The sequence below is a fragment of the Phlebotomus argentipes genome, unplaced genomic scaffold (assembly GCF_947086385.1).
Source record: "Phlebotomus argentipes unplaced genomic scaffold, Phlebotomus argentipes genome assembly contig_5, whole genome shotgun sequence".
Classification (NCBI taxonomy): Eukaryota; Metazoa; Arthropoda; class Insecta; order Diptera; family Psychodidae; genus Phlebotomus; species Phlebotomus argentipes.
This window is the reverse complement of record NW_026776165.1, coordinates 5,007,248-5,030,906: the sequence shown is the minus strand read 5'-3', so window position 1 is coordinate 5,030,906 and position 23,659 is coordinate 5,007,248. Positions and strand designations below refer to the sequence as shown.

The following is a 23,659-nucleotide window of genomic DNA, read 5'->3' as shown; positions in this document are numbered from 1 at the left end:
AAAAATTACTTTCTAAGTCGAATATCACCGTTTGTCGCGTTCGCGCGCGCGCGCTCACTTGAGCCTCTTGCGCAGGCTGAAGTACAGCAGCACGCGGAAGACGATCATGAGCCCAAAGAGGAAGATCAGCTCGTGCCACAGCGACACTTCCTCGATCCTGAGATAGCGCAGCAGCACCTTGGGATCGTCGAAGTGACAGTAGATGTAGTTGCAGTCGAGTTGCTCGCGATTGTAGCCGAATGTGATCAGCACGATCGACACCACGCCTATCCGGAGGAAGGACAGCTTCATCAGCGCGTACATCTGCAGCGGAATCTCGGCGGCGAAGTCGAAGCCGTAGATCGCCAGGCCGAGCATCGGCGCCAAGATCATCGGGCCAGTGGCGCAGCCGTTCTGCAGAGGAGAAATAAAGTCACGCACAACTCTCACTTCAAGGGACAATCCAGACCCACCGTGATGCTGAATGTGGAGCCTATGGTGAGACCGAGGCCTTCGGCCACCAGCGAGATGATCACGCCCACGAAGGAGAACAGCCCGAAGCGCCAGAGCTGCATGGGCAGCCCGGGCAGCCAGTACACGAGCGACAGGAAGAGAATGTTGAAGAAGACTTGCAAGGGAATGCGAGAGAGCGTGAGCGCCAGATAGTACGGCGTCAGGCCGTACCATCGGTTGAAGCACTCCTTCTTCACCAGCTTCACCTCCAGGGGATCTATGAGTTGTTCGGTGGAAAAAGAATGGCATAAATTCGGCACGTTTTGCGAATTAATGATTGAAATATTGTTTTTCATATCAGAGTTGAGCAGCGCGTGGATTTTATGGATAAAGATAAAGATAAAGAGGTTTTTATATGGGCTGGCAGAAGTGATTCGCTCAATTCGCTAAAAGGTTAAGCAGATTAACTACAAAAATGTGAATTTTCTCATACAGATACTATTCAAGGGGGAAATAATCGCTTTCACAGTTTCTGTGCAGAATTTCATCAAACACTTCAGGCACTTTGAAAATGCCTCTAATAAAAATGTATTTTCATAATCTCAACCAGGCTTTTCCGTCTTACAAAGAGACTTAAGAAGGCATCAGATTCGTAAAAAAAACTCAAAAGAATTTCATTAAAATAAAAAATGGGGAAAAGACTTTTAAAAGTCATTTTTTATATACGAAAATATATAAATTTTGAGGTTATGTTCGACTTTAAAACAGTATTTTTCAGTTTTCTCAAGTTTTTCCACCACAAAATTACTATAAGCTCGTGTAAATTGAAGAATTGATTTTCCTTCGCAAAATTATCTAAATAAATGCACTAATTTGATGAGAAAACACTTCGCAGAGTCAAATAATGCAAATTTACACCATTTTCAACCACACTTGCTCCCCCTTGATATCATCTTTGCGCATTTGCGTGACTTTTGTGCGAAATCTTGAGGCCACATAAAGTCTTTATACTCACAGCTGAGAACCGGAACGATGATTTGCGTGTAGGACAGAAAGAACACGATCGCAATACTAAACTTGAGGTGGTCGAACATGCGTTCGCCGTCATTGGCGGAGTTGAAGAAGATCAGGCCCAGCATGGAGCCACAGATGAGATGGTGGAACAGCTGGATGCCCAGCGCGATTCTGTTCCTGTAGATCTTCGTGTGCATCATGCGCGTGAGCACGAGGAACTGCCGGAAGCTGGAGTGCGCATAGTCACTCTTCACGAAGCGCTTCAGCGCCTTCATCTTCTCCAGTATCGACGATCTCGGCGGCGACGTCGTGTCCAGCACCATCGACGTCACGGCATTCTTCAGCGTGAAGCCGACAGCGTTGCCCTCCTTGTCCGCCTCGGGCGTCACCAGGGATTTCCCATTGCCGATGGCCTCAGAGAGACTCGCGATCACATCGTTATCGGCATCACAGAGTTCAATGACTGTCCGGGGAGGGAAGAATACAAGTCAAAGTTGAGCAAACAATTCCAACGAATGTGATCTTTTCTGGGTTACGATCACGATCATGATCACGAGAGTCTTCTTTTTCTTTCTTTTTACAAAACACTCTTGCAGATCGGAAATCCAGGAGTGAAGAAATAATTGCTGACTTTCGTCAGCACAGAGTGTAGAAATTAGAGAAGCGCGCGCATTGAAGGAAACTTTCAATTATCGATCATATCTTGATCGCCGTGCTTCTGTTCTTGCGAAATTGTTCACGATCATTAATCACGTGAGGTGGAAAGGGGACAATTAGTTGCGGTAATTGCTTGAGACACTCACTGAAATCGGATGGATTGTAGTGTTTGGGGCACTCGTAGCCGCGCGACGCCATGAAAGGGACGATGGACAGTGGAGGTCCTTGATAGACGCACTCGCCCTTCGCCAGCACGTACATCTGAAGCGGAAAAAGGAGCAGAAATTGCACAAAACAGCAAACATTAATAGTGAATAATTTCAATGGATGAATTACAATGAAAGCAATGAATTTATGTGAAGCATTTTATGGGCAAAATATCTGGGTTCACACTTGAGATGAGTCACTTTTTCAACCTTCCTTCTTATCAGTGGAATTTGATCGTTAAATTCATATTCAAAGTAATTTCAATATAGAGAAATTTCTTCTGCATTGCCAATGATTGAGTGCAAATTGCGAATTGATTTGGAAACATTTTAGCAATAATTCCACAACTAAGAAGGTTAGAATCTTGATTAAAATAATTAAGAACATCTTTGCCGCTATTTTCCACTCGCAACATACTTTGAGAGACACATATTCACCCCTTGGAGACGGCACTTAATGCAATTTCACGGGATAATCACTCACGTGGTCGAAGAGACGCAGGATGGCGCCCGAAGGCTGGTGAATCGTGCAGACGATCGTCTTGCCCTGCTTCGTGATCTCCCTGAGGAGTCTCACGCACTGCGCGGCCGTGACTTCGTCCAGGCCACTCGTGGGCTCGTCCAGGAAGAGCACCGAGGGATTCGCCACCAGCTCCAGGGCGATGGACAGGCGCCTCTTCTCGCCGCCGCTCAGCTGCTTGGCCGTGTTGCCGCGCCTGGCCGTGAGATTGAGACTGCGCAGAATGTCATCGATCAGCACGCTCTTGTTCACCGGATTCTTCATCTTCAGCTCGCACGCCACACTCATTATCTCCTCCACCGTCAGCAATGGCTGGTGCAGATCATCCTGCGTGATGTAGCACGATTCCTTCCGATTGATCTTAATCGCACCCTTCACGCCGTCCGTTCTGCGGAGAGAAACAGCGCGCGACTCTGTGTCAATTTATCAGACATTAATTGGTGGAATTTCTGCGCTTTGGGACTTCCCGCGACTCACTGGGCGATCCAACTGATCACGCGTGATTGTCAATGAAGAAATTCATCAGAAATGCGCATTTTCGAATAATTATTAAGGCGATTAGAGCCATCAACACTGCGTGAATTCAAATACAATGGAGAAAAAAACTCAAATTGTGATCACTTTTTGTGTTGCATTTCCACCACACTCATTATCATTAGTCGTGCTTGTGTGCAATTAAAGGTTGTGCAAAGGCCTAAAAACGGATGTTTCCGTATTTGAGATTTGACATTTTAAACGTTAAAGCGACAAACTGCTTATTAATCCCACTAAAAATATCCGCTCAGCATCAAAGATCGCGTGCAAGAATCTTGGCAAGAATGCAATTTGAGGGTGTTTTCGCAACATGATCGCATGTTTTTTATTTCTTTACACCTTCGGGATATTGACTCTTGAAGAGTGCAACTTCTCTTCAGCACAAAGCCAATGTTTTCGGGCGGGAAGAGGAAAAAAAGCCTCAATTTACTTTTTCCCACAATCACACGAAGTCAAACACACGCCAAGCGACCTTATTTACCTTTCGTATGTTTTTATATACACCACGCAAAGCGTCTTTTCAATCAACTCCAACTTGCTATTCATCGCCTGAGTTCATTATGTTAATGACATTCGTGACAGTGCCAAAGGTATTGCCGATTGATGATCGATGGCTATTTCACCAGATTTCCGAAAAATTACTATAACTGACTGTCTAGCCAAAAATTCTTATTCATTCGCTTATTAATTCTGGCCATTTCGCTAATTTTCCACACAACAATCGTCGCCGCGATTATAAATTTATTATGCGCGGTGAAAAAAGAAACGGAAAAAACCTTCAAAGGTCGCAGTCTCGGGAGTCACAATATCAATGCTCGTCGCCTTTTTCTCGGGCCAGAAAATTGTATAATTACAAATGCACAGTTGGAGGAAATGTTGCTAAACAGACACCAAACCGCACGACAATATTTTCAGCAATTATATTTCTTCAGTGTGTAATTCAATTTTGAGTTAAATTACACCTATAAGTGCCGTGCAATTTTCCATCAAGCCTTTGAAATTATACATGATGGCTTGAGCAGGATGTCCAGCGCAAAGACAAACCAGTTATTCTTCTTCTTCATGCCACAAAACCTAAAGCAAGAGTCGCAATGACGAAAGGTTTTGAACTATATTTTCTGTTCGACAACACAAAGCCGGTCTGGAGAAGCATAAAATAGCCATAAAGAATTCACGTTTACAAAATAAACCCAAAATATCTTTCCAAATTAGTATTCAAAGCGCCTTCAAAAGGCAGATCTTAATCGATAAGACGATGAGAAACAGTCAAATGATAGCTTCAGACTCACAATTGAGAAGTGGAAACTGTATTTAAAAGAGTGGAAAATTACTACAAAATGTTCTGGAATTGTGTGTGAATTCAATTAAATTAATGCCTATGAAGTTTTCATGAGTCTCAGAATATTTCTTTGCAAATTTCACCGTGACTTTAGCCACAAATTCAACAAGAAGAGGTCAAGTTTGTGGGAAAAAAATTCATAAATACAAATAATTCGCTATATTTACAAAAATAAAGGAAATTCAATATTATATTTTACAAACTAAAGTTGACCTCATCACTAATTGTAAACAATTTATGGTTCAGAACACCTGGAACAATCCCATCTGTCAATGATTCACAAAGAATAATAATATTCCCATAATTATACTGTCACTAAAAGTTGAATTTACCTTCGAATTCTTGCATATGCGCAAATGTGATGCAATAGAATCAATTTTCCACGGTAAAAATGCATTTTGAACTCACCTGAAGCCCGAAATGGCGTTCAGAAGACTGCTCTTGCCCGCTCCTGACGGACCCATGATGCCCGTGAGTTGTCCCTGCGGGAAGAAGCCGGTGACACCCTTGAGAAGGCATCTCTTCTGCCTCGTCTTTCCTGCAGAGGAATAACAGAATAAAGAGACATTTCGCATTCTCACTCGAGTGGAACATCTTGAGAATCACTCGAGACACGCTAATTGAATAGGCAAAGAGAGGCGGATTCATTTGAATGGGAAATTAGACGTGAATTACACAAGAAAAAAACTCACCAAATTGCCACCTTTCCTTTATTGTGTAGACAATCTCTTGAAATTCTATATTTCTGAACATTTTTTTTCCACGTACTTCTTCACACACAAGATGCTTTTCTACGCTCAACTACGCAAATTCACCGTATCAATCATGCAATATTCCTGGGGACACAACAGAGAGAAGAGAGACGTTGAAAATTAGCGAGAAGATCCATATTTTTGTCGAGATTAAAAGGAGATTATAGAGATACATTTGCATAAGAAATTTTCATGTCAATCTCAAGATCACAGCGCGAAATCGTGACGCCATCGTCAGGTTGTCCAGAATCACCTGAATGCGATAAGATCTCGTGAGGATTGCACAAGAATACACAGTCAAGAATGTGCTCAATTGACGGTGTTAATTGAGAGGAAGTGATTTATCGATTATATTATAATTGTAAATTAATTTCTAATGAGACGAGATGATATTTATTTTTTCACCACACTTTGTGGGCTTTAATTAATTAGCTTTCAGCAATTTTATCAAGTACAATGTACTTGGCACATTCATATGAAAAATCCACAATGATTGTCGGATAGAATTACTAAAGAGAATGAATGAGATTTTCCGAGTGATCGCGCGTCATTTATTTTATTATTAAATGCTTCAAATGCCTCTTAATTCATAGTATTATTCACGATGATTCTGCATGTTTTATCAGTGTGATTCTATGCAAAGAGATAATTGAGAAAATGTGTTAAATGGAAAACAAGCTGTGATCGAGTGATCTTCAACTTGAGGATCATTACATCAAATAAAAATACGATCGTGCTTTCATGTTGCTACACAAAAAAAACTACACAATGATAAAAACCATTATTTCCCTATTTTTATTTTCATATTTTTCTTATAAACGCTTTATGATCGCATGCGCGATCACTCACAAATTCGCGACGTCTCGAAGCCTGCAAAAAAAGAAGCAGTGCAATTAAGGAATAGCCAAGAATTCGGCAGTAAAAAGCTATTTTCCTCCTCAAATGGACAAAGAATAAAATGGCTATAAAAGCAATTTGCGAAATTTTTTGAGCTCCCAAGATCACTCAAACATCACCACAGAGAGAAACTCGTTTATTTTTAATTCCTCCACTGCGCGATGCTCCTTAAATTTATGACTTACAGATGTTTTTTTCATTCAGTTTGCGCTCTCGCAACTTCATTTGATTCGATGTTGAACATGATTTGCAATTGCAAATTGACCCGTTTGTCGCTAATTGACTGCGATTGTCCTCAAAGTCAGCTGCCAGAGAAACAGTTTCAGCATTATAGAATGCATTCTCCTGACATTGTTCAGCACCTTTGTAACTGTTTGTGACTCTTTCGAGAAAATTCACACTTGAAGGTTCAATTGGATTTTCTCGCACTCAGAATGCAAAGTCGCGCAAAACTATCAATTATTGGATTAATTTTCCAGTTTCAACTTGTGTTTTGTCGCGACATTTGACACAAGCAGAGACGCTTTTTTTCTCGCATTCCGCCAATTTCCCTTAGCATTGAAAACATGCTCGAATCTCTCTATCAACAGCTAATCTCAGAGAAACACTTGCAATAGGCCAAGAGGGCGTGCAAAAAGTGACAATGTTTGGTCTGAGCTCCAGAAGAGATTACACATCATCCCGATAATTTTACATTGCTGCGATTGCTTATGCAAATGTGAGGGTTCTCCCAGAATTCTTTTCGACTCTCTAATTGAACGGCATCACACGGATGGATCATCGGAAATTACCACTTATCGGATGACTCTTGGCATGCGTGTTCTTTGACTGTGGCGAAGTGCATGCGAAAAACCCAAACACGTTTGATTTTTTCCCCATGAAAATCCCGTCAAGACGTTGCAAAATCCACCCAAGAAACAAGATAATCTTGTTGATCGCGAGAATGAGCGGAAATCCATCAGAAAAGATCACCGCCACTTCTAAATTCCTCCACCAAGTGCCTATTTACGGTGAAAGTTGACACTATTTTCAAGCATCACCACTTGTTTGATCGACAGTGTGCAAATAATAGAAATACTCGTCGCTTTTCACGGAGTTTGCGAGAGAGAAAAAAAAACCCAAGTGCGTTTCACAAGCCAGTGCGTTTTCAAAGGTGTGTGATCGTGAGATGATCGTGCCACGGCGAGATTTCTGGTCTCTATGGCAAGAGCAGAGAGGAAAAAAGAATTGTAAAGTTGTTACAGAGCGCGCGACAAGACAACCAATTTAGGTCCACTTCCTCAGGCGACTCGCCCAATTGCTCAATGATCCTCTTGTTGATCACGATCGAGAGTGGAAGTGAATTTTGCAATCTTCGTCAACAATCCACCGAATTCCATGACTAGCCGCTGAAATTGCCTATTTGCGGAAAATTGTGCAACATGCATTCGAGGCTAATGAATGCCTGCATCGCGCAGATCAGCAGCTGGCGATCATTGTATGATCATACTGTATGATCGCTCTGATGGTGCTCCAATTTTTTCTCGCGCTGTCCTGCCCAGGCGGACGATAAGGTCGAGAAAAAAAATGGCACATTATCGCGCCACAACATGATCATGTGCAAACTTGACCCACTTTCAACGGGCGCGACTTCCGATGCGTGTGATGTGATCTTCCGCGGTAGAAAGTTCAAATGCGCTCGTTGGCGGGAAAAACATTCTCACGATCACGCAGTGTAGAACTTTATTCCGTATAATTTGTCAATCTCGTCAGGCATTTAATCAAGGTGATCGAGATTTCGCACCAGACTCCGTGTTTACCCGTTCTCACTTCCTGAATATATTCATCATAATTTCTTATAATGTTATTCCAGATTCACAGGCAAAAAAAAGGCAAACAAGAAGGAATTCACGTAAAGACATCGCATTCTGCCGTCTGTCGTTCAGTGAAATGCTAGTTTCGCTGCACTGAGAGAAAATATTTGCCCATACGAAACATCCTTGAGGATTACATGAATGTCCCACAATCTGGTCATCACGATGAGTGTTTGTTTTGCGTCAAGAGTTGGCACTCAAATGCAGCATATTTACTTGAGTTTTTTTCCCTTATCAAAAAGGCCAAAGTTAAAAGCATTTATAGAGCTTTTTTTCTTTACCTTGTTTATGTTTAATTATGAAGAATATGTATGCATCATAAATTTTTTATTATTCTTCCTACTTTATAGACCAGTCTAAACACGAAATCTTTATTATTTCTTCCCCAATTCTACACATCTTGTGCGAATTTGCCAATCAATCAACCTTGACTTTCAGAGTTTATTGCACTCAAAAATACAGATATCGTAGTCTTTATCAATCTGCACGAGTAATCTTAACTCCTTAACCTATATTTATCATGCTAAGAAGTGAGTTTCTTTCAGAATTCACTTTAAAAAAAAATTAAGAAGAATTTTCAGTTTCAGTGGTTTCATTAGCATAACTATATATTTGCCTTTCTTGGCCGCCAAACTTGCTCAAATAAATCATTATTGCTTGAAGCTCATCAGGGAATTCCCCAATTCAGAGTTTCAGCCACTATAAAAGCTAAAAATCACACTATTTTCCGTCAGTTATCCAGTGACAATGATAGCTTTCATGTGCTTTTTCGCTCTTCTTGCGCTCACGCTTGGTAACAAAAAGACAATCATGTGTTTGGAGTAATTGAGTAATAAGTGGAATCATGTGTTCTCAGGTCAAGAAACTCAGGAATGTGGTGATTTCTGCACGGCTAATTACTCTCCTGTCTGTTGTTCTTATGACCAAGGAACCTTCAAAACCTTCAGCAATGCTTGCAATGCCGACATCACGAATTGCAAGAAGAAAACGAGTAACTTTAACATCACAAAACCTGAAAGAAATTGTCTAATCTAGAACTTCCCTTCTAGGATGTGAATCTATGACAAACGGACCTTGCGATGCAGAAAGTCTGGACAAGTGCGAGGAAAGAGTGTGTGCGGATGTTAAGGAGCCAGTTTGCTGCACAAATCTCGATGGTTCTGCTCCTGAGACCTACGAAAACACCTGTGAAGCCTTCAACGCCATGTGCGCGAGAAAGAAACGTAAATATTAATTCTATTCCAGAAACTATGCTCAATCAAAGACTTATTGATTGTTTTCCTTAATAATCATCAGGTTGCTACAGCCTGGAGGAGGGCGAATGTGAAGCCTAGATACTCTGGATCGAATCTCACTAGTTTGCCGAATCTTCTTTAATACTGCAAAATAAAGATCAACTTGATCGAACTAATGTTTTATTTAAGCAGATCTACTCAACTAAGTATTGCCAAGTTATTTCATCATCAGGATAACCATCATTTTCACAAACTGTCCCTCTGATGGCGTCCTGAACTTTCACTTTGTACGTCGCCGAGTTGACTTGATGAAGATCAAGAGGCTCCTGCGAAGCCAGAATCTTGTGCACTTTGCTAGAGTGCATCCAAAGGTAGCCTTCACTGTCCACAAACACGTCCGTAAACAGTTCGTCGTCCTGCGATTGGAAAACCGTTGCTATGTTGCTAGGATTGTAGGGCTTCGCCACGTTCCAACACTTCACAGCGCCGGAGTTCATTTGACCGAAAAACATAACTCCACAAGTGGGATCGAAGAATAGCCTGTGATTGTTGCCAGCACAGCCTAGGTAGCCTACAATTCTGAACTCACTGCCATAGTAGTGTGCCGAGGATTTGCGCCGGTTCTTCAGCGTTTTCGTCGTCACGGCGTATCCTGCTGTGCTGGCTCCGGGAGCGTAGTAGAATATCCTGTTGCCCTTCTTATCTGGCCAGCCTAGGGTGGCAGAGAGGATGCCATACTCAATCACGTAGTCTCCAATTTGATCCTCGCCTGGCACCGGAACGAGTGATGAGTGATTGGCGAATAACCAGAAATCGTTCTTGGCATAGTCAAAAACGATGATGGAATGATCGAAGGTGTTGGTAATGTAGATCATCAGATCATCACAGCCACCCTTCGGCTGGAAGTCCAGATGTAGGTAGACGATACCAAGAGGATCATTGTAGAGCTCGTCAGGAATCTCAATCTTCTGAATCAAGGGAAAATTCCTCGAAGCACAGCCATTAGACGGAAGTCCAAATACGATAATTGATGGTTTTTGGACATGGAAACGTTTGTCATCTGTCGTTCTAATCACTCCAGTGTCGAGAAGGAAGACTCTATCGCACTTGTCATCGACAGTTGGGTGGTAAACTGAGATGAAGCGGAGGATTTCTTCAGTGTAGGCCGGCTGTGATGACTGTTTGTGCCTATAATCGCCTTGTTCATCATAATCGGAATCTGTCAACGTGTTGACTTCGTAGTTGGGAAAACCCCAAAGATGAGGACTGGAGCCGTTTCTGTAGTCACTCGTGCAGAAGGCATTCAGAGTCGATGGAATGCCTTCTCTAAGTCTGCCAATGGTCGCGAACATGATCTGACTTCGAGCATGATAAGCACAGCCTAGAACGTCGTTGTTAGATGGCACGAAGTAAGGATAGTTTCCGATATAGGCATCCTCTGGAAGTCAAATAGAGCCATCGAAACCTAAACTATCTCACGAAATTAGACATTTTCTCACCTTTCAAAGGCAAATCTTCAAATTCAACGTCCTTCCAATAGTAATATTCCCGAACATAGTTATTCCGATACTGATTTCCAGCATTAACACGGCAAAAGAACACCACAAAGGCACTCACGAGCAAGAAGTGCATCACAATCAAGGTCTTTCTCCACACTAAGATTCTCTGAAATTTTTGCTGACCTTTTTATACCCCGAATTTTTGCTCAAACCCGTTCCGAAAAGTGCAATGATCGCGTGAGAGATGATTAATTCATTGGTATGAAAATTCATCCACGTGCTTCAGATCGCAACCAATAGAATTCTCCAGCGAGACAAAATGACGAAGAAGTCGTCATTGCGAAAAAGAGAGATTTGAATAACATCACACCTAACGAAACACTCTGAAGATCACAAACGTGACCTCATTATCCAACTTCTCATGAAGACTCTTTTGTCACAAACAACACACCAAGCGAAATTTTATCGGTTTGTGTGGTTCTGAGTGCAGAAAGCGATAAATAAATGCAGCGAATAGTCTTGGAAATGTGTCACGATCATCTTATATGGGCAATTATTCAAGCATCACTCAATAAATCATCCCAAAGAACCCATTTTCCATATCTAATCAATCTTCTCGGCAAACTTGACCCTGTGGCTCAATTTCACACCATTTCTTCCAACTCTTGCAAGGTGATCGTGATCAGAGATCGCGCGGGATATTTTAAGACTGAGAGCAATACAAAGTGCAATGCTCGGAATTCCATGATCACCACCCAAGTAATGCCAGTCGCGCCTCGATAAAAGCCACAAGTGCAGTGACGTAGGATCACAAATGGCAAGTGGAGATGACAAAGAATGGGAAAAATTGAGAAATGAGCGATAATAAGTGCAAGAATTGTACAAAATAATGAGAAAAAATCGAGCTTTCCATATGCACAAAAGATAATATTTTACCCTCAATTCCTGAAACATGCGAAATTCTCTCCATCATTCTCTTGTCTTTCTGGGAATGTCGAGTGATACATCTTTATCACAGTCTCGCGTTTGCCCTGTTTCTCCCAACCATATGCACTCTGGATTGCGATATTGCGAATCGTGCGCTGAATGACTGTTTGTCCGTCCGATATAGATAAACAGTTTATTTTCTTTAATTTTCCTTTTAACACATCGCATAGCGAGAAAACAAACATCGCACAACACGTTCGCAACTCTCTGTTTTCCCTTTCACGATCACTGCGAATCACTTCTCTTACACACGCTAAATCCCACTCACAAGAACTTCCGCTGATGTGACTCAAAGTGTGGCGCCCGATTGTATGGCATGTCCAAGACTTTGTCACTATGCTTGATCGTGACACGCAATTGGATGATCGAGACAAAGAATATATTTCCCACCGTGTGTGTCTGAGAAACTCACAAAGTGACAATGAAATTTAGTGGAATTTTTGTGTGTCTCTCTAGAATAAACAATATGCTTCTTTGCACGGCTTTTTGCCTCAAGCATCACTCGCAATTTGGCAGTGTTTTCCTGAAGAGCCGCAAATATAAACACTCAACTTGCCATTCCGGTTGAATTGCTCGATGAGAACTGATGGAAAAATATTGATTTTCTTCACAAATCTCACCTAAGAAAGAAAAAATGTCCGAAAAAGCTAGATAAAACGCGTCAAGCGCGTCCCTTTCATCGACCAGAACGCCACCGAGTGTCCGAAAAAAAATTAGAGAGTCAAACTTTCTCTGCCATGTCAAATAATAATTCAAAGGCCATCCAAATAATGATTATTTTGCACAGAATGTTGAAATTACAGCTGAAAATTCCACCGAGTTTCCATTCTTGGTGAAGATTTCTCGGAATCCATAGAAATCTCACACTTTTGTGCAACTCTTTAGAACGCTTCAATTTCTCAAGACGAGAAGGAAATGCGTCAAGGAAACCTCCCAAATGGATTTACTTAATTCCAATTCATCACTTGGCACAATCTCAGCCTCTTTGAGTCTAATGCTTTGTCCACCAGATTCAAAGAAGCCATAATTGAATGAAATAGCGCACTTTCACGCAATCAAATTAAGGTCTTCCTCTCTCTCATTCGCTCTTCTACCATCACCTTCGCATCTCCTCTTTGTCTCTTTCGCTTGCAGCGCAAGATCACGGAGATCAAGAAACCCGAGTAGAGAAAATTCTCTTGCAAATGCAACTCTAGACAATTCTTATTTACCATCACCGCATCTCTCTCTCTCTCTTTTTCTCTAAATTATTCTCAATGCACTGAAGACACACTGAATTTTCATAAGTTTTCACTGCAAACTTTTCTTTCCTTTGCTCCTCTTCCGCAAAGATCGCGTAACCACTGTGCGTTTTTTCTCTGCACGGACAACAACAACTTGCCAAGGCTCGCGTGATCGCGCTATCCAACCAGTCACGATGGCAGTCAAATGGGAACTGAAGAAGTCATACTTCTGCACTCCCAGCCGCGCTCATACGCTGGGCAGCAGCGCTTTGCGCCCCTTCGCGCCACCTCACGATCACTCAGCGATCTCCCATGGAGAGAGGAGCACCTCGCCATGCCTTTGCTATTGCCGTTTCGCCAAGAACTCCAGATAAAGAGTTGCAAAAAGTGCAAAAATTGTCTAGGCGCTTTGTGTGTGGGTTTTTTCGCTGCGTTTTGGCGCAAATTCCCACCTTTTCCCCGCCAGCAGCGCCTCTCACGGCCGATAGACTCTTTTCGCCGGCTCGCCACACAGTTGGCTGCACTGCGCAGAAGTGCTGATGAATGTTTTTCTGCCCACGAGAATTTGTCGCGTTCTCCCGTTGATTTCACATAAAATGAGTGCTTTGCAGCGTGTGATTGCTAACAATCAGCTGGCTGAGGATCTGATCTCATCCCTAAAGACTGAAGTGAGTGACATTGAAGCCGACTTGCCTGTTTAACCTCACTTCCTCTCGCCCGAGCAGATCAATGCCATCCGCGGAATGAAAGTGGAGCAGCGGAAGAAGGAGTTGCAGGAGGAGAATGCACGCCTCCGACAGGAAGTGGAGAAGGCCAAGGCGCGCCTGATTCAGCTAGAGTGCTCAAATGGCAGGCCGCAGATTCCCATTCCCGGAGAATCCGCCACAATCGCTGCCCCGAAGCCAGCTGAGCAGGCCGTGAAGCCTCCGGCGGTCATCAATGATGAGCAGAAGCCCCCGGCGGAGAAGAAAGCCAAAAAGGAGAAGCCGGCGCAGCCTCCAGCAGCTCCGGAAGCCCCCGTGGACGTGGGAAGGCTGGACTTCCGCGTGGGCAGGATTGTCGATGTGGCTCGCCATCCGGACGCCGACAGTCTGTATGTGGAGAAGATCGACTGTGGCGAGCCTCAGCCGCGCACTGTCGTGTCCGGCTTGGTGAAGTTCGTGCCTCTGGAGGAGATGAAGGATCGCCTTGTGGTGGTGTTGTGCAATCTTAAGCCGGCCAAGATGCGAGGCGTCACTTCGGAGGCGATGGTCATGTGCGCCTCCTCGCCGGACAAGGTTGAGGTGCTGTCACCGCCCGCCGGGGCGCTTCCCGGCGATCTGGTGCACTGTCAGGGCTTCGAGCGCTGCCCAGACGCCCAGCTGAATCCCAAGAAGAAGATCTTCGAGACCTGCGCGCCGGACTTGAAGACGAACAGCGATTTGGTGGCCTGCTTCAGGGATGCTGCCCTCGAGGTGCCCGGAAAGGGTGTCGTTCGTGCGCAGACACTGAAGAACGTGAGCGTGAAGTGATTGGGAAGATCAATAAAACTGTTTAGCAATTTTCCGGACATTTACGCCTTTGTTTGCAGATTCGCGCCATCGTGTTTCACGGTGTTGTTTAATGAAACATCAATAGGCTTTTGCAGTTCCAGCTGCCAGGTGGCGCGCCGAGAGCGCACTGCTTGTGAGGTTATGTCGTCGACTGACGTCCGGATAAGCTAGTCTTTATCAGCGGCTGTATTAATCGTTCAAAGTGGCCGAAACTGGAATAATCTCCGAGATGCTGAAATTTCTGGTGAGTCTCGCGCAATGCCTGGAGTGACTGGACAGGTGGCCGGAGGGCGATCGCTGCGCGCTGGATTGCATAATGAGTGTCCGGGACTATTTTTAGCTCACCTTTGGCGCGGGAGTGTACTGCGGCATCTACATCTCGCAGAACTACGAGGTGCCCCGCATGGATGAGCCGGGGAAGCTGGTGGAGAAGGTGCAGGAGTACATAGAGCAGCAGAAGAAAAAGTGAGCCTGTTGCCCCCCTGTGACTGCCTGTTGTGTGTGCTTGTGCACTAATCCGGGGCCCCCAATCCCGGCGGCTGAGGGAAACGCCAAGAGATACTCCTCTCAATGCTTACATTTAGGGCAAAATTGTACCAATTATAATATTAGCGATAACTCTGGCTCTTCTGTGTGTCCTTCACTGCGCGCCGTTGAACTTCACAGCAGTGACATTCCGCCGCCGGAGAACTCAAGGCGCGATTGGGGCTCCACGAAGGCGAGCCAGTCGGACGCGTGTGTGGGCAGGAGGCCCATGCTGTGGCACTTGTAGAGCGCCAGGCCCATGTTCACCAGGTTGCCGAGGAGGAAGACGAACTTCTGGCCAGCCACCTGCGTGCCCTCGATCACTTTGAACGTGGCGCCGGTGGAGAACAGCGCCTTCATGGGCCGTATCAGCATCATGCCCACCATCATGATGGGGAAGATGGAGATGGAGTTGCCCGACATGTACATGATCAGGAGATTCATGGGCACCTGCTTGATGGGGCCCAGCGCCAAGTCCCACGACTTCTTCATTATCAGGTGATTCTGGTCCGTGTCCTTCGCCACCTCGCTGTGACTCTGGCCCACTGTGGGATTGTAGCCTGGCGGTGATGCGACATCGCCGCTCCTGGCCAGGGATCTGTCGCGTGAAAAGGAGGAATTTCATCAGACCTTCGTCCTAACCTCACTCCCTGCTTTTTGCCGATTTTCACCTCGACGAGTAGTCCAGAGACCACTTGAACCTCTTGCTGGCGCTCTTAGAAGACATTCGTGCGTCTTCCCTGTGATTTCTTTGGCAAAAACTCCCCGGATACGCAGAATTTCCGCGAAATAAGGCAAATGGAGAAAATTTTCAGCTAAAGTGAGTTGTCAAGTCGCAAAACGTATTGCCAGCGCGCGTCGTCATCGGGCAACCCCAAAATTTCCCTTGAAAATTCAAATCCGCCGCGCGGCAGAATTCAAAATACATCCGTTATGCAAGGACACTTCGGCACTTGCGCCACGGGAAAAGTCCCCCGAAAATCCCATGAATGCTACGTGTTTAGAAATGTGCGAAAAAAGAGTCAAAATTCTTACAATTACTTGTTTTTATTTCGGAATATTAATCAATTAATAGTAAAAAGTGGAACTATTTTCATTAACTAATCCTCTTCATCTTTAAAATGAATAAATTGTTACATTTTACATTTAAGCCCTAAATTCTTACGTCGATATAATGATTCCTATCTAGAAAAATAAAGACTTGTTTCACAATTGCAGTGAAGAAAAGAAGGAAAATAAAACACAGTAAGATCATATTTATAAGTGGACATGTGTGTTAAGAAACAGAACCCTGACAAATGTGAAAAAGTGTGTGTATAAATTCTTGCGTCATTTTTCTAGACACGTAGCACATTTTATATCATTTAGGAGAAATAAATGCAGGAAAAACAGTGAAAATGTCACTCACATTATATTTCTTTCAATATTTTATTGTTCATTCTTATTTATATTTTCCATTACGCATCATTTTTTTCATCTTCATCATCATTTTTTTTCTTTTCTTTTAAATTTACTGGAATAATACGGAAAACAAACACAGCATTTGCAGTTTGAACAGAACAGGAGGGATAAAAATCAAGTATACTTTCATTTGCTATCCATGCTTTTCTCCGGAAATTTTTTCATCTTTCTTCTTTTTTTTTATACAATTTTCACGCGCATTTTTTTTTCCCTCGACAAAAGAATGACAAAAGAAAGTTTTTGTGTAGAAAAAAAGAATAGGCTCTCTGTAAAAAGACCTGATTGGCGCGACTGATAAATCCATTTTTCTCATTAATCATATTTATATAATGCTAAATCCTTTTATTATTCATATATTTTACTTTTTCTTTTATAATAATCCTTAAAATTTACACAAATTATGGTTATGTGTATGTGGTTTTCTCTTTACTGTTTTCTCTCTCTCTCTCTCTTTTCTCCTCAATTTGATGTGTGAATGATTTTTTTTGCTCACATTTCTCCTCATTATATATATAACTTAAATATTTCTGTATCTTTATTACTTCTATATAAATCCATCTTCTAAAGTGTTTAAGTGTATCCTCGCGTCTCGGTTTCTTCGCCATTGTTTCTTCTTCTATTTTTTAAATGTCTGCTTAGAATCTTTCCGTGCTTTTCATAAATAAAAATCCTCTCTCTCTCTCTCTTTTTCTCTCTGAAATCCTTCTTTTTGCTAATATATTTTATCATCTTTCTCGCTTTCAAAATTGGGCTCTTTCTTCACTTGTTCTTCCACTCTGGCTGTTCTGCGTCTTCTGTTCTTGTTACTCTCTTTTTTTTTAATGAAAATTTTACACTTTAATCATCTTCCGTCCTTTTTATATCTGAAAAAATATGTCTCTCTCTCTTGCGTGCGATTTCCCCACATTTCGCGCAAATTGTTTAGCGATTGGCATTCTTCAGCTGATTGGACAGCCAATCGAGACCCTCATACAGACCATCGCCACTCGTTGCACACGTTGCCTGGATGTACCAATTGCGATTTCTCAGGGAATGCAGTCCTAGCTTGTCAGTGATCTCCGCGGCATTCATTGCATTTGGCAGATCCTGCAAACACAGACAACACACAAAGTCCACCATTAACGCCATCTTCTTCTCTCTGTCTTTTGTCATTGCAGTAAATGGCGATACTGAACCTGTTTGTTGGCGAATATAAGCAGAACTGCATCTCGAAGCTCATCCTCAGCCAACATGCGCATCAACTCTTCCCTGGCCTCACCAATACGCTCCCGATCATTGCTGTCCACCACAAATATGAGACCCTGTGCAGAAATTCACGCAAATTAACCCACAATTCGCTCACAACACAGTCAAACGCTATGCAAATATTACTTGTGTATTCTGGAAATAATGCCGCCACAGTGGCCGAATCTTGTCCTGGCCGCCAACATCCCATACTGTGAAGCTAATATTCTTGTATTCTACAGTCTCGACGTTGAAACCTGCCATGAAAGAGAGAGAGAGAGAAAAAAAATCAGAAGAATCTCTCAACTGACCGACAAATGAAAAGCACCCACAAATCATCAGAGCGAGTCAATGAGCAAAGAGAGTGTTGTTTTCTTTCTTGCTTCTTCGCAAAATAAAAGTATGTAAAAATTGATTAAAAGAAAAATGATCTTACCAATTGTGGGAATCGTTGTAACAATTTCACCTAATTTAAGTTTGTACAGAATTGTAGTTTTACCAGCTGCATCCAATCCCACCATCAATATCCGCATCTCCTTTTTCCCAAATAATCCCTTGAATAGATTCGCAAAGACATTTCCCATCTTGGAAGCCGATCAATTCACTTCAATGAACCGTCAACAATCTGAAAGAAGAGAGAGAGAAAAAGATAAACTTTTTGTTGACAACGAAGGTTTTCTGTTCGCGCATTCTTTTAATTGATGCTTTTTCTTTATCAGTCCCGTCTTGAAACAATTTTGTTCACCATCAGCTTTTTCTTTCTATCTGGGAACAGTTTGGAATCATCATGTAAAAAAAAGCATTTTGTTATCATTGAGACAATTTTTCCACCACAAAATCTCCCAAAAAAAAATCCATTTTCTCAAGTGACTCAATATTCAATTTCACGGTTAAATGATGTTTTCTGCGCGAAAGGCATCAGATTAGCTGAGATTTCTGTGAATTTCGCCAACGTCTGAGTCACTTTGCGGAGCACAAAGATGAAATTTCACTGAAGAAAGTCGGCCAAAAAGTGTCTAACGAGCATTCTTGCGATTCCACGTCGTCAAGATTTGCGTTCGGAAACTTTGCACAGCTTCTCTGACATTTGACCTTTTCCACACACACACTTCACCGTGTGTGCGAGGGTGGAAAATCCGCGAGAAAAGCCTCTCGTGGGGCCCGGAAAGTGTGCTGAAATGAGGCGCTCAAGTGCGTGTGCATTGAATTATGAAACTCCGCGGTGAGTCACAATATGGAAATGTCTACCAAGTGTCCGGAAGACACTTTCCGGACATGTGGCTGAAAGCGATCGGTGAGTTTCGCTGGGGCGCCCGGAAAACCCACCCTCGAAGAGTGGCAATTGTGAGCGCACCCTTCCCCACAGCAATTTGCCCCATCACTGGTGGGAAAATCCAGGGATTTTCCCATTGCAGGGCAAAGCTAATGTGGAAAAAGCCTCCAACACACACTATGGATGACTGGTCGAAAGAGGCGCTGCTCCTCGCCCATTTTTCATTGCCACTTTCCACAGTATCTACACACTTTTCCGCACGGAGAACACCACCAAGGTGCTTATGGTGTGTTGGGGTGCATTTTCGCGTGTGACTTACGTTGGTGGACAAAGGAAAGAGCGCCCCAAATCACCTCCGAATTGAACGCACTCCTCGGATTGCTCTGGCTAATGAATGAAAACTGACGAAATGGCGGACGTACGTGTGACGTGTGCAAGTGTGAGTAGGCGATACGCCTCCTCTCTCTCACTTCCACACCCAATACACCAGCCGCGGGCGCGAGCGAGATGGCGAGTGAGAAAATTTGGAGAATTCACACACACACCGCCACCAGCGGCGGCCATTGAGCCGCCACGTAACAGCGCCAGCAGCCAAACTCGTCGAAGTGGTGGCGCTCCGGTCGCCCCTCTCAGAATAGTCCCCATTTTCACCACAATTTCCACGCTTTCCCATGCAAATGCCCCCGCGGCGGCACCACAGTCATCCTCGCCGCCCCCACGGACGGACACGGGCAGCCACTCGCCCTCCTTGCCATACCTGATGCTGTGCTGGAGGGAAGCCGGATTCCGTACAGAAACGCACAACACTCCTTCGCGGCACGCTTGAGCAACTGCGCAGACAGTCCGTGTCACACACCACTTAAATCACGCGAAAGATGCCCGGATGAGACACTTTTGGGTGATTTTATCAGCTTGGAAAACGCGAAAACTGCGACGTGACTTCTGACAGCTTGGAAGTTTTTGACTCGACGAGTTGGCTGCCCTACTTTTAGACCACCGTCGCCCGTGTCCGCCGCGCGTGGCGCTGCCGTCTGAGAAAATGCGCTTTTCTCACGAAGAATTAGCGAAGAAAACGAGGGAAATGAGGAAAGTTCATTTATTTAATTCTCATGAAATGTTATCTACTCTAGGTATATTCATTTTCCTCCCACGCACTCGAATTGAGATGCTGAGGCGATTCTGCAGCAGGGCTTCGAGCTTTTCCAGAGCTTTCCGCGCGGAAGGAGTTCGCGGGAAATTCAAATTTGGGGGCGCGGCGCTTAAATATAGGGTGGGGTGTTAGTGGGTCAGGTTTCTAGAACTTGACCTCCGTCATCATGAAATTCCCGTCCGGCAGCATGAGGACGACGCGACGCGTGCCCCCGGGCGACGGCATGTCCGCCTGCACCAGCTCCGCTGTGATATTCCCATCCTGGGAGTCGCTGTCTGTGGAGATCACGAGTTGCTGCCCAGGATCCACTGTTCCGTCGCCTCCGTCCTCCTTCAGCACAATCTGCCCGCCGCTCTCGGCCTGTGGAAGCATCAGAAAGAGCAGCATTAGAACTGCGGCCTTTCACATTGCAGACAGAAGAGATCTTCTCACCTGAACCGTCTCTCCGGAAAGTGCCAGAAGACTCTCGTCCCCATCTTCCGCCGCCACGTACACGCACTGCTGCTCTCCGTCGCCTCCCTGGGCTATGAGCAGCGTCTGTCCCTCGGCATTCTTCCCGGCCACCTGATAAATGGTCCCGTCCTCGCCAGTGACCAGAACAGGACTCCCATCCTCATTCGCGATGAGCTGCTGCAGCTGCCCGTCCTCCGTCTGAATGGCCGTCACGGTGTCGGCGTCCTTCTTCTCCTCCTCGTCCTTCTTCGCCTCCTTCTTGTCCTCCTGCCCGGGCTTCTTCAGCTCACCCGTGGTCGGACAGAGCGTGTACGTCGACTCCACACTGGCCGATGTCTCCTGGCTGCCGCTGGACGCCTCCATGTCCTCCCCGGACAGCTCGTCCTCCTTTCCCTTGCTCCTGCGCACCACCTTCATCTCCGGCTGCTGGCGCCCCACGACCGCGGCCTTCGGACTGGGCGTGCTTTTCACCACCCGCGACATCACGGCGCGTCCCTGCGGCGGCGTGGCAACACTCCTCCGGATGATGGTCTGGTTGCGCACTATCGGCTGCTGCGGCGACACCTGCCGCAGCACCTGCTGGCGCTGCGGCGCCCCGGCGACAGTGCGGCTCACCGTAACGCCCGGACGCACGACTGGACGCGCCTGAGCGACGCGCGGCACGAGTTTGGGCATCACTTTGGCACCCTGGCTGGAGTTGCCCTGCGCAATCCGCACAATCCCACTGGACATCGTCTCGCCGCGACTCACGACGTGCACTTGAGCCTCCTTCTTGGCCAGCGCCGTGCTCTGTGTGACTCCTGGCTTCCTCATCACGCCCGTCGGCTTGTCCTTCACACTCGTGATCACCACCTCGGCCGAGTTCTTCTCCACCTTCGCCGAGGCGCCGTTCACGGTGGGCTTCTGCACCGCCTGGGCGCTCCTGTTCACCGGCACGATCCGCACGGTGCCCGACTGGCCGGCGCGCTGCAGTGCCTGGCTCACGGCATCGCTCTTGGCCATCTTCCTGGCCGGCTGGTCGTCCGCGGACGCCTCGTCCTCCAGCTCAAAGTCGCTGTCCTCGTTCTTCCTCTTCGTTGCCACGTTCTCCTCGTCCGTGCACCACTGTTTCACCTGCTGCACCGCCTTCGCCTTGGAGTTCCTCAGCGGGCGCGACGGGGAGTCGCCGTCGGAGGACTTGGACGCCTCCTCGGCCGCCTTGGCGGCGCGCTGCTCCTTCTGGTACGCCAGCTGGCTCTCGAAGGCCGCCAGCAGGGCTGAGCACTTGTCCAGATGCTGCAGCGGCTCCCACGTGTTCTCGTCGTAGCTGAACTTCATCCACTTGATCAGATACTCAAATGTGCGGCGGCGCGGATTGAACTTCTTCGCCATGATCTTCTCAATCAGATGCTCCTCGGTGTCGCCAGACTCTGACATGGTGCGCGTCGCGAGTCGCGGCACGTTCTTGTTCAGCAAATTGCCCGGAGGACGCGTGACAGCGGGTCTGGGCGCCGGTTTCCTCACCACCTGGCGCATCGTCACCGCCGGCAGGCGCTGTGGCGACGGATCCTCGTCCGTTGTGGTATCTCCGTCCTGGTCCGCATCCACTTTTCTGCCCGTCACCACAATGGGACGCTTTATTGGGGCTCTGGCTGTGGCGGAGGCTGCAAAAAGACACTCGATTCAGCTGCAATGCTCAATGTTTGAGGATAAATCTCTGTCTCACCCTGCGGAGAATCACCTCCCGCCTTCGGCTGATCGACAATCTGCTTGATGACCTTCACGGGGACTTCCTGCATCTGCCCTTGACTCATTCGCACGAAGGATTGGATGGTTTTGCCCGCCACAACCCACGATTCCCTCACATTCTCATCCAATCTCACCCAAGTTTGATACAATTTCCACGAGTTTGCCGGAATATCCTCGTCAGTCTTCATCTGACATGCCTTCCACAGCAGAAAAGCCCACACTTTGGGTTTCGACTCGCGCTGGAAAGCACAAAAACCTCGGCAATAGAAGAAATTTCATTTCTTTTGCAAGCTCTAAACTTACACATTCCCTCAAGCTAGACTCTCCAGAGCATTTCTCCGCCTTGTGCTCAGTAAATGCCTCAACGTAGTGGAAGGCAGCGTGGCAAGTGCCACACACGAGAACATCCAGGCTTCCAACTTCCTCAAGAGCTTCTGAAAACACCGTTCAAATCTCAGTCAGTCAATCCGGCAGGGGAAAAACACGCCTTTACTCACTCTTTATCGCGTCCGGATGTTTTGCTATATCCGACGGATCGATGTCTGCCACATCCTTCGTCATCTTCAAGAGTTAATTGTGCCCCCGGAAGCTGCAAGGAGAAGGACAAGCCGTGAATCTCTGCTGTGCATTCAAAAGTGCCGCCATTTTTCCCAGAACGCCATCAATCAAACGTCAAGCCATCGGGAAAATTACAAACAATCCCCAAAATCACTTAAGCAACCCCGCTTCACCGCCCATTTCCACCTTCATGAGCACCAAAGGGGTCCCGGGAGGGGGGAAAACCTCGAGATGGGCCCTCTAGTGCGCCAGAAAGGTGGAAAATTGAGGGGTTTTCAAACCCCCACGGGTAGTTGTCAGACACCCCGCCAAAAAGTGTTATAAAATTATTTTTTCACTCCACCTACACCCACTTACCACGCGCACACGATGCACAGGTCACAGAAGACAGCGTGGGGCCACACTCGGCTCAAAAGCGGATAAATCTGCGGAAAAATGCTGGGAAAAACGCGTCCCCTTGCCGTTCACAACAAAACTAAAGATGGCGCCCACAGTAGAGATGAGAGTCGCGGCGGCGGCGACGCCAGCGCCACAGTGACATTTGGGTGGAATTGCGCGGCGAAAGTGACCCAAAAGGCAGTTCGCTTGAGGAATTTCGTGTTTTTGG

The 23,659-nt window shown here is 45.7% G+C and overlaps 7 protein-coding genes across 11 annotated transcripts; 2 read left to right on the top strand and 5 right to left on the bottom strand.

The window, feature by feature from the left end:
• Nucleotides 1-54: 54 nt before the first annotated feature.
• Nucleotides 55-13,487, bottom strand: LOC132265716 (ATP-binding cassette subfamily G member 4). 3 transcript variants are annotated; one of them, XM_059766480.1, is made up of 8 exons: nucleotides 13,137-13,487; nucleotides 5,395-5,538; nucleotides 5,111-5,240; nucleotides 2,794-3,217; nucleotides 2,250-2,364; nucleotides 1,448-1,909; nucleotides 453-709; nucleotides 55-393 (listed from the first exon to the last, which is right to left on the bottom strand). In XM_059766480.1, the coding sequence occupies exons 2-8, from the start codon at nucleotides 5,453-5,455 to the stop codon at nucleotides 55-57; spliced, it is 1,788 nt and encodes a 595-aa protein (XP_059622463.1). In that variant the 5' UTR covers nucleotides 5,456-5,538; nucleotides 13,137-13,487. The 3 variants fall into 3 exon arrangements, with proteins under 3 accessions (XP_059622463.1, XP_059622466.1, XP_059622464.1); XM_059766483.1 differs by lacking the exon at nucleotides 13,137-13,487 and adding an exon at nucleotides 6,537-9,424 and having other exon boundaries at nucleotides 5,395-6,324; XM_059766481.1 differs by lacking the exon at nucleotides 13,137-13,487 and having other exon boundaries at nucleotides 5,395-6,530.
• On the top strand, nucleotides 8,952-9,538 carry LOC132255860 (agrin-like). The gene is made up of 4 exons (XM_059752030.1): nucleotides 8,952-8,997; nucleotides 9,061-9,195; nucleotides 9,254-9,427; nucleotides 9,501-9,538. The coding sequence occupies exons 1-4, from the start codon at nucleotides 8,952-8,954 to the stop codon at nucleotides 9,536-9,538; spliced, it is 393 nt and encodes a 130-aa protein (XP_059608013.1).
• LOC132265718 (L-dopachrome tautomerase yellow-f2-like) lies at nucleotides 9,507-10,830 on the bottom strand. The gene has a single exon (XM_059766485.1). The coding sequence runs from the start codon at nucleotides 10,789-10,791 to the stop codon at nucleotides 9,634-9,636; it is 1,158 nt and encodes a 385-aa protein (XP_059622468.1). The 5' UTR covers nucleotides 10,792-10,830; the 3' UTR covers nucleotides 9,507-9,633.
• Nucleotides 13,488-13,628: 141 nt separating the features above from the next.
• On the top strand, nucleotides 13,629-14,693 carry LOC132265909 (aminoacyl tRNA synthase complex-interacting multifunctional protein 1). The gene is made up of 2 exons (XM_059766704.1): nucleotides 13,629-13,816; nucleotides 13,874-14,693. Exons 1-2 carry the CDS (start codon nucleotides 13,688-13,690, stop codon nucleotides 14,657-14,659), a joined length of 915 nt encoding a protein of 304 aa, XP_059622687.1. The 5' UTR covers nucleotides 13,629-13,687; the 3' UTR covers nucleotides 14,660-14,693.
• A 546-nt stretch (nucleotides 14,694-15,239) lies between these two features.
• Nucleotides 15,240-16,588, bottom strand: LOC132256172 (ER membrane protein complex subunit 4). The gene is made up of 2 exons (XM_059752415.1): nucleotides 15,877-16,588; nucleotides 15,240-15,803 (listed from the first exon to the last, which is right to left on the bottom strand). The coding sequence occupies exons 1-2, from the start codon at nucleotides 15,930-15,932 to the stop codon at nucleotides 15,341-15,343; spliced, it is 519 nt and encodes a 172-aa protein (XP_059608398.1). The 5' UTR covers nucleotides 15,933-16,588; the 3' UTR covers nucleotides 15,240-15,340.
• Nucleotides 16,589-17,472: 884 nt separating this feature from the next.
• LOC132256171 (ADP-ribosylation factor 1) lies at nucleotides 17,473-20,122 on the bottom strand. Of its 3 annotated transcripts, none has more exons than XM_059752413.1 (5): nucleotides 19,921-20,122; nucleotides 18,327-18,515; nucleotides 18,038-18,147; nucleotides 17,842-17,967; nucleotides 17,473-17,752 (listed from the first exon to the last, which is right to left on the bottom strand). In XM_059752413.1, exons 2-5 carry the CDS (start codon nucleotides 18,472-18,474, stop codon nucleotides 17,588-17,590), a joined length of 549 nt encoding a protein of 182 aa, XP_059608396.1. In that variant the 5' UTR covers nucleotides 18,475-18,515; nucleotides 19,921-20,122; the 3' UTR covers nucleotides 17,473-17,587. The 3 variants fall into 3 exon arrangements, with proteins under 3 accessions (XP_059608396.1, XP_059608395.1, XP_059608397.1); XM_059752412.1 differs by lacking the exon at nucleotides 19,921-20,122 and adding an exon at nucleotides 19,483-19,607; XM_059752414.1 differs by lacking the exon at nucleotides 19,921-20,122 and adding an exon at nucleotides 19,517-19,533.
• Nucleotides 20,123-20,258: 136 nt separating this feature from the next.
• On the bottom strand, nucleotides 20,259-23,525 carry LOC132256169 (uncharacterized). Its single transcript, XM_059752410.1, has 6 exons — nucleotides 23,410-23,525; nucleotides 22,992-23,083; nucleotides 22,798-22,928; nucleotides 22,472-22,733; nucleotides 20,746-22,409; nucleotides 20,259-20,673 (listed from the first exon to the last, which is right to left on the bottom strand). The coding sequence occupies exons 2-6, from the start codon at nucleotides 23,053-23,055 to the stop codon at nucleotides 20,458-20,460; spliced, it is 2,337 nt and encodes a 778-aa protein (XP_059608393.1). The 5' UTR covers nucleotides 23,056-23,083; nucleotides 23,410-23,525; the 3' UTR covers nucleotides 20,259-20,457.
• Nucleotides 23,526-23,659: the final 134 nt, after the last annotated feature.